Genomic DNA, 14141 nt, shown 5'->3' on the forward strand with positions numbered 1-14141 from the left:
TGGTTTGTGAGTTTGAGCCCCGCATAAGGCTTTCTGCTGTCAGTGCAGAGCCTGCTTTGGATCTTCTGTCCCCCTGTTTCTCTGCCCCCTCCCCGCTCATGTGCTCATTAGCTCTTTCAAAAACAAATAAACATTAAAAAAAAGAAAACACTGATTAAAAAAATAAATAAATAAAAAGAAATGAATTCCTAATAAGGAAAAATACCACTTAGGGGAGCATAATGGTAGCTTAAAAAGTAAATGTTCTATATCTGCTTAATATTAAAGGGTACCAAAAATAGCAGAACATGCAGTACATAGTAGGTATAAACCTACATTAGAAATTAGGAGTTGTGGGCTCAATTTCTGCCTGTGCCACTTAGGTTGTCATCTCCTAGAGATGACATATTGATCTCGTGGAGCCCCTTACCTCTGAATGTAGATGATGGCCCCTGTGATCTGTCTCACAGGTTTGACATAAAGATCAAATGAAATCATGTATATGAGAGCATGCTTAATACTTGAGGTGATTACATTTATTATTATTATTATTATTATTATTGAGAGAGAGAGGGTGCAAGTGAGTGAAGGGCAGAGAGAGAGAGAGAAGTGGGGCTCACCCAAAGTGGGGCTCGTGTTCACTCAGTGTGGGGCTCCTGTTCACCCAAAGTGGGGTTGCGTGACTTGAACTAACAATCTGTGAGATCATGACCTGAGCCGAAGTCAGTTGTTTAACCAACTGAGCCACCCAGGGGCCCTACATTTATTATTTTTATTACTATTATTCACATGGTAGTTTGGAAGGAAAGAGGGCTTTGGAGTTAGATCTTGGTTAGAATCCCAACTCTATCTACTATTCACAAGTTCTTTGATTTTGTGGCCAAGAATGCTTATATTCTCTAAGCTCTGTTTTTGTCCTCTCTGCAGAGGGATAATCTGATTGTCTTCCCGGGTTGGTGTGCAATGGTAGACCAAGAGGGGAGGAGCAGAAAATGCAGGCAATAAGAAAGGTACTGTTTCCAAAGAATTTAGAAACAATAATAGAACTAACCGAAAGTTGTCTTTTTTTGTTGTTGTTAAATCACCTTGATCCAGTAATACTAAACCAAACATACTAAACAATTTCAGTGATAAAGTAAATACTTCTCTTTGCTGGGGCAGGTCAGGCCCAATATACCTCCCTCCTTGGTTAGCCACTGTTGATGTGATGATTACAGTGAATCATACAAAATTTCTAACAGTCTTGGTACACTGAAGGAATTCAGAAAATTATGATTCCTGTTCACATTGCAAAATTATGGTGGAAGATTGCAGTACTCTGGATTCTTACTGAATATTTCCTCTGAAGGTCCCATAATAGAGTCATGAACATTAGGACATGTGCTTACCGAAACTATCCCAAATATAAGAATAAACATTTCCATTGGCATGGAAAATGAATAGCTGTAGCTATGAATATGCAGAGAAAGTAGCCAGTCTGGTTCCATGTTGAGCAGTTATTTTCCTAAAGTCTCATCATTAGGTGATTTTTGAATCAAAGCACTGAAGAGTTCAGTTAAAATACATATATATTACCTGGAGACAATGGATGTCTGCAATCCCAACTGTGGGCTCTATGGTGGGTAACCTCTGCCCCTCTAATAAATGGCTATCAAACATAAGAGCGAGCTTTAGAAATGCCAGCATCCATGTCCCCCAGCATCTGTGTTGGGTAGCTCTGGATACCAGTGTGGAGGCAGAGCTGAGTTCAAAGAGAAGTAAGTAGAGGAAAAAGAAGTTATAGCATGATAGTGTGAACCTGATTGGAGACATAGTTGTGGGAAAGTGGAAAGTAGGAATATTAGCTGGTTAATGGGATGGAAGGAAGGTTTGAGAGCTAGGGGCAGCTTTGGAGAAGAATTTCTGCAGAAGTAGGAAAAGATTTCAGTACAAGAAAAGTCCAATAAACTTAACAGTCTGCATTTATTGAACATTTACTATGCACAAGATGTTATCCTCAGGACATTGGGCACTAAGATGAGGTAAACCCATAAGTAGGTACTTTTAATACACTGTGAGAGCTGAAATTGAAGGCTTACACATAGAATCTGTTAGGAGAGGCTAGTTGTCCCTAGGGCTGGTGTCTGGAAGAAATTGCAGCTGTACTGTGAGTAAGATACAAGAAGCCAGAAGTCCTATCTATTGTACTAGTAATAAGCCTATTTAGTTGAAGAGATTTCAGGTCAATAATTTAGCTGCTGAAACTCCAGGACCTCTTACTACTTAGAAAATAGATTTTGCATGTCAAATGGCTATATGTAATGCTATAAACCAACTGTGGAGAAGGATTATCCAAGAGAAGCAAAAAGGAAAGACAGCAGAATCCAGCTTATGAGGTAAACAGGACAAACTGTTGTTGTCTACAGCTCTTGTTTAGTGCTCTAGGATTTCAGTGCCCTGCAACAAATATCTGTTGGCAACTGAGTAAATGAATCAATGAAATGCTCATAGAAGAAAATTGTCAACATTGGGACTTTTTTTTTGCAGTGGTACTCAGGGTCTGTTTCATTACAATAATCTATTCAGCCACTATTTATCTTAGCCGTCCTGATCCCCTGAACTAATTCCAAGCCCTGTGTTTTGAAAAGGAAGAGGAATCCATTTAAATAATGGGACACTTTCATACTAGGTAGGCTCAGATCAAGTGATGAAGGTAAACACTGGATTTTTCACAGTAGGAACAAGTTCTGCTAGCCAGACCCGATTCTGTAATTTAATCTTGGGAGTCTTCATCTACTTAATACAACTACATTTAAATAGGACAAATTGTATGAACAGACCAACAGGTACAATGGCTAGTTGTTTTAATGTAATATAAACATAGCTTATGAAGTGTTGGTAAAAAGGTGATCACAAAGGAAATCGATACTAAATATATTTTCTAATATGTGACTGATATCATTCGCAAAGTTTGGAGAAATGTGACAAAAGCAGAGTTTACCTATGAGTTTTTTACCTACTCACTCAGTAAACATTCACTTAGCAATTTTTATAAGGTCAGGCATGTGCCAGGTGCTGCTGGTTAGGACATACAGGATGTTTAAGCTCATTATAAATCTCCGTGTGATTTGTTATTAGGTATATTTTCAGAATCTTAAGGTTCTGCCTATATTCTTCCATGGTTCACTCAACACTAGGAAAAGCTCACATCTTCATAAAAGCCTTTCTTGAAAATTATCAGTATTTTCTGCTGCTCTAAGTTACACTATGGGGACAGTCAAAAAGGAGCAATGTCAGACTAATTGCGCTAATAATAATAGGGCCCAGGCGGCTGGCTTTGATCTTGGGAACCATCTGCAATGCAGACCACTTTGATGTTTCACACAATGGAAGCATAAATATTTTCTATGTACTCCATGATTGGACTTTCAGAAATCTAATTAAGATGAAGGTCAATTAAGAGAAAATGAAATCTTAACTCTAAAAGTCAGAGAAGAGGTGGAAGATGATGGCACGGCTCTGTGTACATAAAAGAACCTAACTAACCTAATTATAAACTTATATAAACACCCAGAGAAATTGCCTTTCATGTGAAAAAAAGGTCCTAAAGCATTTTATAACATTGAGATCATTAATGTGTCTTTGAAACACACCCAGCACTGAAAAAGAATGGTAACACTGGCATTTCAAAACTCTATTACTAAAAAAAATCGCAGACAGCTATAGGATAAAAGCACTTCAGAGCTCATCAGATGTACCCCTTACTTCTTGGAAATGATTTCCATAAGTGTCTATGGCAGAGTCCTAGGTATTGGATTCTTCTAGGTATGGTGTGAAGGAGATTTCACTGTCTGTCTCAGAAGGCTGCAAGGTTAAAACAGGGCATTGGGAAATGGTGCAGCCCAGTGTGGACCAGGTCACCTTAGGCAAGTTTCCTCACCTCTTTATGCCTCAGTTCCCAGAATTTTAAAGTCAACCTAATGATATTTTTCTCAGGAGTTTACTGTGTGAATTAAATGACAAATGTAAACCCATTAGTCCAGTGCTGCACGTGGTAGGTATTAAGAATTGAAAACTCCTTCTCTTCCTCTTTCTCCTGAGAGCATGGGCTTTAGAATCAAATGGGCCAGAGTCTGAATCCCTTTTCTTACACTTGCTTTCACACTGGAAAGGCAATTTTTACCTCCTGGGGCTTCTGTGTCTCAAACCCTAAAATGGAGTCTATTATGTACACCATGACAGGGACTTAATTTGGATCACTGGTATATAGGTAACTGCAAGGAGGACTTAAGATAATGGAAGGTAACTTGTCATGGTCTGAAGTATATCTTCAAATGTGGGTCAATGTGATTGTGCATGTGTCTATGTATGCCTTTGTGCCTGCATGTGCATGTATGTGTGTTATATGTGGATATGTATATATGGGTGTGTAGGGTATGTATTTGTGTGTGTGTGTGTGTGTGTGTGTGTGTGTGTGTGTAAGTATGCTAAATGCATAGGAGGGAAGAAATGTTAGGACATCCCTTTGTTCCTGTCACTAGCCACAATTGTGTGATGTGGGAACTTGAATTTGAGTGATGTGAAAAGTCACTCTTAACTGAACAGGGTAAACGAATTCTCTTTATTCCTTTGCTGGGTGACACACATCATATGGATCCACCCCCACCCCCTGTCTTTTGAACTACATCTAAGGATCCTTTCATCTGAGAAGTTCAAAGTATGCCCATTACCTATGCATCTTAGTGAAATCTTCGTTTCTAATGCCCATACTTTGGGACAAATAGATAACCAAATTAATTTATCAGGTATCCCTAGTAGCCATCGGGGACATGTGATATCTGACCAGTGACTTGAATTTATTCTCAAGGCCAATTAGCTAAACAGCAGAGGATAGGTTATTCCCTTCTGACAAACAATGCAATAAGATAGAAATTCCAGTTTAAGCAGATATGAATTGTTTCTTTTTCCAAGGTGGTATGACCTTGTTCTCCACAAAGACCAGAATAGTGATTGCCAGATATGCTAGTGCTGTCTGATCATGTTTTCTTAATTCTGTAGTCTGAGTAAAAGACAGACTGTATTGTTAAATGCATTATGGGTTATATTTAGAGTTGGTAGAGTTGATTTATCAAATTCAAAGGCCACGTCCTGCCCTTGGATATGTCCAATGTATAAATGTGTATCCCTGACCAGAGGCGCGTCTGCTTGAAATGCAATGTTCTTTTGCTAATGGGATCTTTAGAGCTTGCTAGTGGTGGAGGTAGGCCCTGGGCACACTGCACCTGCTGGCTTTTGCCATACTCACAGTTCACAGTGACCTTGACTTGTTTGACATCCGCTGAAGAGACTTCATTGGCAGCTTTGCACTCATATTTGCCTGACTGCTCCCTGGTGATGCCGAGGATCTCCAGATATTCTTCTTCTCCTTCAAATTCTCTCCCTGAAAAACGGAGATTAGCATGACTGTTTTTTAGGTTTACAATGTGCAGCAGAACACCTATTTTTTTTTTCCAGAAACAGAAAATACACATGGATTTTTTTTTTTAATTTTTTTTCAACGTTTTTTATTTATTTTTGGGACAGAGAGAGACAGAGCATGAACGGGGGAGGGGCAGAGAGAGAGGGAGACACAGAATCGGAAACAGGCTCCAGGCTCCGAGCCATCAGCCCAGAGCCTGACGCGGGGCTCGAACTCACGGACCGCGAGATCGTGACCTGGCTGAAGTCGGACGCTTAACCGACTGCGCCACCCAGGCGCCCCATACACATGGATTTTTAATACTTTGACAATGTATTTGTCGGAGGTAACGTTCCACAGAAGCAGACCCCACCCAAGACAAAGAGTCAAATGAAAGTGATTCTGGAGGAAGTGTTCTCAGGAAAAACCAGTAGGGAAGTAGGAAAATGGGACCTGGACGAGAAAGAAGCCACGAGAGGGTAGAGGTCACATCCCATACAGAACAACTTGGCTTAATCCCTCAGGGAGCTCTGGGGAGAGCACAAGCCCCACTTAAAGTTGTCCTGACCAAAAGTCAAGAAGCTGGAATGTTAATGCATTTACACCCATGAGGGTGACAGACATCCACCCATCAGTCATTGGTTAAGGGCTCAGAACAAAGTGGGAGTTGGGGGCAGGTGCACACGGTTGTAAGGGCTCAGAGGCACTACTGTTGAAGCACTGATATCATCAATTACACCATGCAGCAAAGCACTCTTCCCACCCGTTGTTATTAGGACAAGTGGCTTCCTTTTGAGAAACTGTCACTCTTCTCCCTTAGATTATGAGGAATTCTGTTCACAAAGGTCATGTTCAAAACCCTGTCTTGCAGTTATGGTTTCCTTGCTCAGTATCAAACTACAACATTACTGAGGCTTTCAGGCTATGGACCAGATCCATAAGAATACACTGCTGATGCTGTGCTTTGTGACAAACTGTGTCACATGGGCGTGAGTGGTAGGGAGCTCAATATCGTTGGCTTAATCAGTTAGGATTAGGGGTCTGGAGGCCTTTTTGGACAGTCCCACAAAGTTAGATGTGTCCATTTAGTAATGAAATTTCAAGATAGGCAGTCTTCTTTAACTCCCCTTATTTGGAGCATAATTGATTAAATGAGTTTCTTCCTGGAGAGGGATGGGGTGGGGAGAAGAGGAAGGGGAGGGGAGGAAAGGGAAAGGGAGGAAAAGAAGGTGAAGAAGAAAGGGGATTGAGCAGGGAAAGAGGTTAGCCAAAAAAGCCAATGGACTTTAACTCTGGCTAAATTGAACCCTCCTCACCCTAGATTACAAATCCCACTGCTGTCGGGTTAAGATGGAACAGCCTGGGAGCCTGCTAAAGGACACCGTCCTGCCCCTGTGAAGAAATCTTGCTCCCGGTCATCCTACACTAAATGGTACCAATTAATAGCTTTGCACAAATGCCACAAGCTGTTTTCCTTTTCTGGAAATTCCCCAATGGCCAAATCAACATAACAGACAGCTAGCACAGAGACAAATTCACTGTCTAAATATGTCAGCCAAACCTGTTAACTACACTCCCAATAGAACATAGGGCTTCTTTGATAACATCCTATAACACAACTGTCAGCAAAGCTTTGAGTCTTCTGTCAATTGTCACTATCACTAGTACTGAGGAAACTATGCAATCTCAACAATAAAGGACAGTAGTTATATAGAAATATCTGGTTCTGGTCTTGCACATTATCTAGCACATGTTTCTACTGAAAATGTTTTAGAATTAGTCTATTAAGTAAATAGCTGCGTGTTATCTGTAAAAGATTTTTTTCCTCTGTGTTTTCACCTTTCTTCTTCTCCACATTCAGGCAAGCAGTCAGATGTGACTTCACATGCTACAGAAGTAGAATATGGTAGGAAAGAAAACAGAAATCTTAGGAAGGGTTATAGTCTACTCTATTGGATAAGCCGGTAAGAATTTGGACTTGGAGGAAAAAAAATTCATTCCTACGTACTTGCAACTATGGACTTGAGAGTCATGCCAGCTAATTGATGCTAAAATCTTGTAGCCAAATACAAATACCCTGAAGACAAATGGTAATGTTGACAACTGCAGGCCAAAATAGGTGTAAACTCATTAAAAAATCTGGAGTGCAGAAGTGGGATTGACAGTAAGACAACATTACTGATTTTGAGAATCATGGTGGATCGTAATGAAAGGAGGGTTCAAAACGATATCGGAATGGTGTAGGATTTCTCCCATGCCCTGCCCCCACACCCATCAACCTCATCCCTGAGTAGGTACTGAGCTGTCAGTGAAAGAGAGAACAAGTACAGTCTTCTTAGAGATGGCTAACAACACTGAAGTCTTTTTTGATTCCCATGAAATACCTAGAAATGGTGGGTAGTGAATCCCTACCTTGCAGTTTGAATTTCTGAAAGATATAAACCTGTTCCAGGAGAGGGAAAGATGACTTTTAGCAGTACAAACGAAGGCCCTACAGGTTTGGGAAGGTGGCACCTGTGAGAGTAAACATTAAGATGAACCAGAGTAAAGTGGTGTTTACTGGGTTTTTGGACCTGGGATTCTTACATGCCAATGTAGGTATTAATAATCCAGTTTTTCCAGATAAGTGGATAATAAAACAGATCCTCACCAGATGAATTTTCAATCCCACATCTCCAGGAAGACTTACCCCCAATACCACCTGAAGATGAAAGGGAGTTTCTCTTATGGGCCCCAACCATAAGGCAGGATGATCATTTGTTTCTCCCATGATAGCTCTGCTCCACTCTGATGACTGCCTCATTCCCCAGCACACACATACACAGCTGCTTCACTAGAGTGGGGAGTCTCAGTGTGCAAACCAAATACAGGCAAGAGAAACTGGCTGTTCTTCCTTCATCTAACAAGCTTGATAAGAATTTAAAATATTAAACAACACCTCTGGAAACTTCTTGTCATTCTTCCTTGACGCCTTGGATCCTTCAGCTGAAACTTTTATATTGCCTACCACCCCTTGCTCGTCTATTTTTCTTACACCCACAGGAGACTTTGCCCACAACACATTATCTGTCCTACTTCACTTGAACACTTCGTATTAATCCATAGTGATCTGAGAGGAAATGGGAGCTTTTCTGTTGCACAGAATTTGGCTCAGATTAGTTGGTGGAGTTAGCTGAGCTGAATTAAGAAACACAAGCAGAAACTAAAGTCAGAGTCAATAAATCATATAGCTTAAGAGAATTAAGTATCGAAAGGTAGCTCAGTATGTCTATAGGAGAAGCTAGTATATCAATCCACTCCTTTGAATGATCCTCACAGAGTACTCTTTTACTGGGGAAGAAAAGGTATGCTGAATCTTCTGCTGTTGAAAAGCCAGATGGGGCATCTCTGGCCATGTCCTAAGGATGTATTTGCTGTGTGGAGTTATTGCTTCAAAAGAAGGTATGGCAATACTAACAGAGCCCCCAGGTGGAAACAGTCACCATGACCAACTGCAGTTTTTTGTTCAAAGCATGGAGTACATGTTGTTAATCTCGAGTCAGAATTCTAAAATGCCCTTGGATTCTCTTGCTCCTCTCCCTTTGCCCTTGTGTGTCTGTCCCCCTCAGGCCACCTTTCCCCTCCATGTTTTCAGTTCACTCTGACTAGCTGCTCTCAACCCAAGGGTGCTGTCCCCATTTCCCCTTTACTCTCTCAACCTTAAGAAGGCTCTGAGAATGGAGTGTGACACTTAACCTGTTGTTGAGTTCTCTGCTGGAATAAAGCCCTCTGGCTACAACGTGGGCCTTCCTCTTGTTCCTATCTTCTATTACTTTCTGCCCTTGTATAAATGTTTACTTGAAATGCAAATTTCAATATTCTGGTATTTTAAACATCTCAACCTATTTCCACAAGCTTGCTCACGTCGCCGAGTGTTATATTTATTCTGGGATCTGGTGTTTAGTTTAAATCTCCCTTTGCTTAATGTGCTTTTGTGTCTCCTGGCAATATTCAGCTACCAGGCTAAATAACTTCTCGTCCTCCTCAGTGTATGCACCTTTCAAACTCTTGCACATAATTAGCATATCCCCTCTTAGTCACTGTTTACTCAAATTGTACATATTAGTTCTTTTAATATTTCTTCATAAGTCAGAAAGAAGGGCCTAGAGCTAATGGCAAGAGGAAAGTGTTCTCTTCTGTGCTCCCTAAAGCAGAGGCAAATCAGCCAGGAATAATGCCAATTAAAGTATGCCAGGTGCCACCTTCTGAGTATAGCAGCTTTAGAGTTCTGTGCTTTGGTGAATCATGGGGACTTCAGTGTTGACTGAATAAGTCATTTAGATTCCCAAGGTCAATCAGGCCTTTGTAAGCAAGCAGCCATTTAAAATTAAATATATTTCCATGGCACTGCTCTCTCTCCGTTTCTCTCCTTCCTCTCTCTCTCCCATTCCTCTCCTTCTCCTTCCCACATACACAGACGCATATAGACATACAACTGTTTTATTTACATATAACCATTCACTTGAACTTTTAGGAAACAGCATACAAATTCACTAACACCCAAACATTTGCTTACTAAACAGAGCAGGTCTATTCTTGAAAAATCTGCAGAGATGACAAGTGGCCTATTTGAAATTTAAAAAACAGAAAGACTACTACCCTAATAATCATTATGATATTTTTCTTTTCCTTTATTAGAGATACAGGAAATACAATTTAGAAAACTTGTTAAAATTTGAGCATTTTAGGACTTTAAAAATGTAGAATTCCAAGGGTTTATACATGTTAGGAAATGGACAAATCATTTTTTCCCCACTATTCTGAGAAGAATCTTAGTATAACATCCCTGTAGATCATTCTTTCACAGAAGGGAAGATGGGTTTGAAATGGGGTTGACATCTTCTTCGGCTCTTCTAAATTTGAATATTTACAAGTTGCTGTAAACACATTACCTTTAACATAAACACACATACAGATGAAGGAAAAGCAAAGAAGTGGAACGTGTCTTGCAAGGCATGTGTGTGTTTGTGTGGGCCTGTGGCTGGAAAGAAGAGTGGTGAACAGGATGAGCGAAAGCAAGCTATGAACTTCCACCTCTAAAAATAAAAGAAAAAAAGGATTGCAAATCAATGATGCCATTTGAAGTTTCCTGTGCTAACTTCAAATGCTGTAACAAGTTTCTGTTCTTACAGTACGTTTCATGTTTTCTTTTCTTTTTTTTTTCCTAAAGACATACTCACCTGTTTCTGTGTTTGCTTCCTTCCCTACTTTTTTTTTTTTTTTGCACATCACGTTCTACACAAACATGCTAAAAAAAACGGGAGCGAGAAACCCTGGAAATATGCCTATGATGGGGTTCTGTTTATATTTCCAGCCATGTCTCTCTCTAGGTCCTTTGAAGTTTGGTTGCTCAGCCTCACATCCCACCTGAGAGATCCTTTAGTATTTGACAGTGTTTCTGTCCAAAGGGTGAAACCACTTCTCATCCCACCTCTTACCACCCACCCATCATGAGAGGGTTGAAGGGAGTGGTAAATGATCTGTGTCTGAAAGAAGACAGGGGTGGGGACAGACACAGTCCTCAGAAGCAGCAATCATAGGAGAATAAGGAGACATAGGGAGGAACACTACATTGAAGAGACACAATGGTGATACAATAGGCATGATTTTAAAGAAGAGTTTGAGGATTGGAAATGAAAGAAGAAAGAGTTCTCTAGAGAATGAGGCATTTAACTATTGAGATATTGAGCTATAAGGAAAGGAAGGGGTTGGTTACTCTGCTGGAGAAATGTTCCCCATTTGAATAGGAAGACACAACAGGGTGTGGATTATGCAAATTGGCCCCATGCCTTCTGCAGCCCCAAAGGGTGTAGTTAGTACCCAGAAACCAGAGGCATGCACAATGCCAGGAAAGATTCACAACTGGCTTTGGCTCTATGAATGAGCATAAGCCAAATGAAGAAGAACGCCCTGGCATCATTTTTCTTGGCATCCAGAGAGATCCAATTCATTATGGTTTGTATTTTTGCTTTCACATACAAAAAATCAGCTAGCTGACAGTTTGAGCTCAGCATCCAGCCGGAAGCTGCCATCTACACATCCTTTTTATTCCTGGGGCATGGCATTCTGTTATTGTACTCATACTTAACCATTACTTACCTCCTATTTGGTGTCAGTTTTTAGAAACAGTCCTGCCCTTCTAAATGCTAGGCTTGGAATCAGGATTCCCTACATTCTGTTTTTTCAAGGGAAATTGTATTGATAATAGCTAATCTTCCATTGTAGGGACCACATCTGGTTTCACTCATCATTGTACCCCTCCCTATCGTGCAGCATGATGCTGGATGCTGGAGTGCTTCAGAAATATTGCAGAGTGACTGTTGAAGAAGCTGCTATTTAATAAACACACACTAGGCACTGTGCTAGGTGACTCAGATATTATCTCATTTAATTCACAATACTGTGTTAGAGTGCTTACAGATGGAAATCCAGGTTTAGAGAAGACCCTAGAGGAAATTGCCCAGGTACATAATGTGATTAAGGAGAGCTGAGGTTCGAACCGGTCTGTGGGCTTCTGGAGCCCATGTTTCTGACTAGGCGTATCTACTTTTGTCAGTAGGCTGCCATGAGATGCTATAGTTAGCTGGACTCTTAGCTCTCATAAGCCACTCTATTTCTGTCTACTGAGTATCAAATGGGAGTTTGAGAATGAGAAACTCAGGGAGTTTCCAAAGCAATGCAACTCAGTTACAGATAAAGAAAGTAAAAGATAGCCTTCAGTTTTTATAAGGGCTGTCCACTTAACTTCTTAATGAAAGAATCAAATGAAGCAATATATGAGAAAACAAGTTGGTAATTTAGAAGTTTAGCACCACCTACTTATTTATAGAGGTCCCACCAAAGCCACTGGTGCACACAAATGCCAGCAGCTAGCAAAGGAGCTACAGTGTAGAATGGACATCTGGTATTAGGAAAGACTTACTGGGAGAAGTGAGTTTGTAGGAAGCTGAAAAACACAAGTGCAGAAAACCAGAGCTGGCAAATTGTGAAAGGGTGTGGCAGTCTGGTTAGCCTACTTGAAATAGAGTTTTCCATGCAAGAGAAATGAGCATCATGCTGTGATAGCAAGACATATGCTAGGTTGTGTGGGGTGGTGTGGAAACTCTGGATTTACTGTTTGGTACCCCTGCATCTCAATGAAGGCTCAATGGAGCCTTCTGGCACCCTCAAGGTACTGATTAAAATGCCATTTTTTATCATTTGTTTTTTCCTTCCTTCTCTCTCTCCCTCTTCCCTCCCTCCCTCCCTCCCTTCCTTCCTTCCTTCTTTCCTTCCTTCTTTCCTTCCTTCCCTACCCCCTGCTCCTTCTTTCTTTCATTTCTGGAGAAAACATGGCATATAGGCATGGAATCCCATGGAAATTCTATTTATTTAAAGTCCTTTTTATACTTTTTATATCAATACCACTTACACTTACTATCAGTTCCTTGGTGCTGAATCCTAAAATGTTTTGTGATAAGCTGCCCTGTGAATTGCTATTGAGAGTGAAGATGGTTCTTCAGGGATGACAAATAGTCATCATCAATCCTGACTAATAAGCAGTGGCTTCCTGGAGCATGATGTTGAGAAAGATTTTGAGGCAGCGTCTGGGCTCAATGGGAAAGAGTGACAACGTCTGTGAGGGCAGAAGAAAGGAATGTGTGACACATACTTGGACCTTTGCTTGCCCTAGGGTCTCTTGTAGTCCATTTGAGTTTTCTTAAGTACGGACAGTATTCTAATGCAGTGTGTATGTTGAAAGCTAATGATTTCCTGGGTTTGAATGCAATTGGCACCACTTGGGAAATTAGGAAGGAGTGCTTAACCTGGAGTGAAGATAATGAGTTACATTCTTCATGTGGTTGGTATCAGGTTTTCTTGGAACATCCTGGAGAGTACGTTCCTTAGGCACCCAGAAATACGGAGTTGCTAAGAGCCTGGGGCTACATGTGGATTAAATGTGTAATATATACATTGGTGGTAATTCAAACCGCTGTAGTAGAGGCTGCAGAAAGTATGATACAGCACGATGTCATAAAGCAAGGACTCACTGTCTTCATTTTTATTTTTCTAAGGGTGCAAGAAAGAATAGGCAAGGAGGTAAAACCAGAAACAAAGACCTCAGAAGAGTCCTTTGGAATAAAAAAAAAAAAAAAAATTCCGCAGGCGTCTGTTTTCTGGATGATTCCATAAGAAGTGGATGAGGAAGACCTTAGAATTGGTAGCCAGAGGCAGCAACGCCCAAGATCTCTCAGCATTGTCGTCAGAACTGTGGGTGTTACAGGACCTGTCATTAGCGATTCTGCCATGGCTGAGGATTAAATATCAGAAGAGATGAGAACAGCGGTCGCTGTTTTCAAAAGTCACATAAATCAATTGGCATTTTGTAAGTGAATGTGTTAAACTCAGCAGGGCAACTGCACTGTGGAAGGATTGCTAGGCAGAGTTTGCGGCTGCCACAGAAGCCTTAGAAAGGTAATTAAAACAAAGCAGGCAATAACCCCATCTGGCCTTCTGCCCTTTCATTACAGGCCTCCATGTTGCAGTGACCTCATTTGGGCTCACCCCCAAATCCTAGCCTCACTTCTTCAGCTAGCCTCACTGCTGAATGAGCTGGTTGATCCAATTTAGAGAACTCTTCTTGCTTAAAGTCAATAAATAAGTAATGAAGAGAAAAGTGGAGAAGTGGGGGTGGGTCAGAAAAGGA

At 40.8% G+C, this 14141-nt stretch overlaps 1 protein-coding gene across 3 annotated transcripts in view; it reads right to left on the reverse strand.

The window, feature by feature from the left end:
• The window catches only part of LSAMP (limbic system associated membrane protein), a 651110-nt gene that overhangs the window by 44779 nt on the left and 592190 nt on the right, over window positions 1-14141 (reverse strand). For all 3 annotated transcript variants that reach the window (XM_049628208.1, XM_049628207.1, XM_049628206.1), the window contains exon 4: window positions 5264-5398. In XM_049628208.1, the coding sequence (XP_049484165.1) occupies window positions 5264-5398 (135 nt within the window). The remainder of the gene's footprint in view (window positions 1-5263; window positions 5399-14141) is intronic.

The sequence above is a fragment of the Panthera uncia genome, chromosome C2 (assembly GCF_023721935.1).
Source record: "Panthera uncia isolate 11264 chromosome C2, Puncia_PCG_1.0, whole genome shotgun sequence".
Lineage (NCBI taxonomy): Eukaryota > Metazoa > Chordata > Mammalia > Carnivora > Felidae > Panthera > Panthera uncia.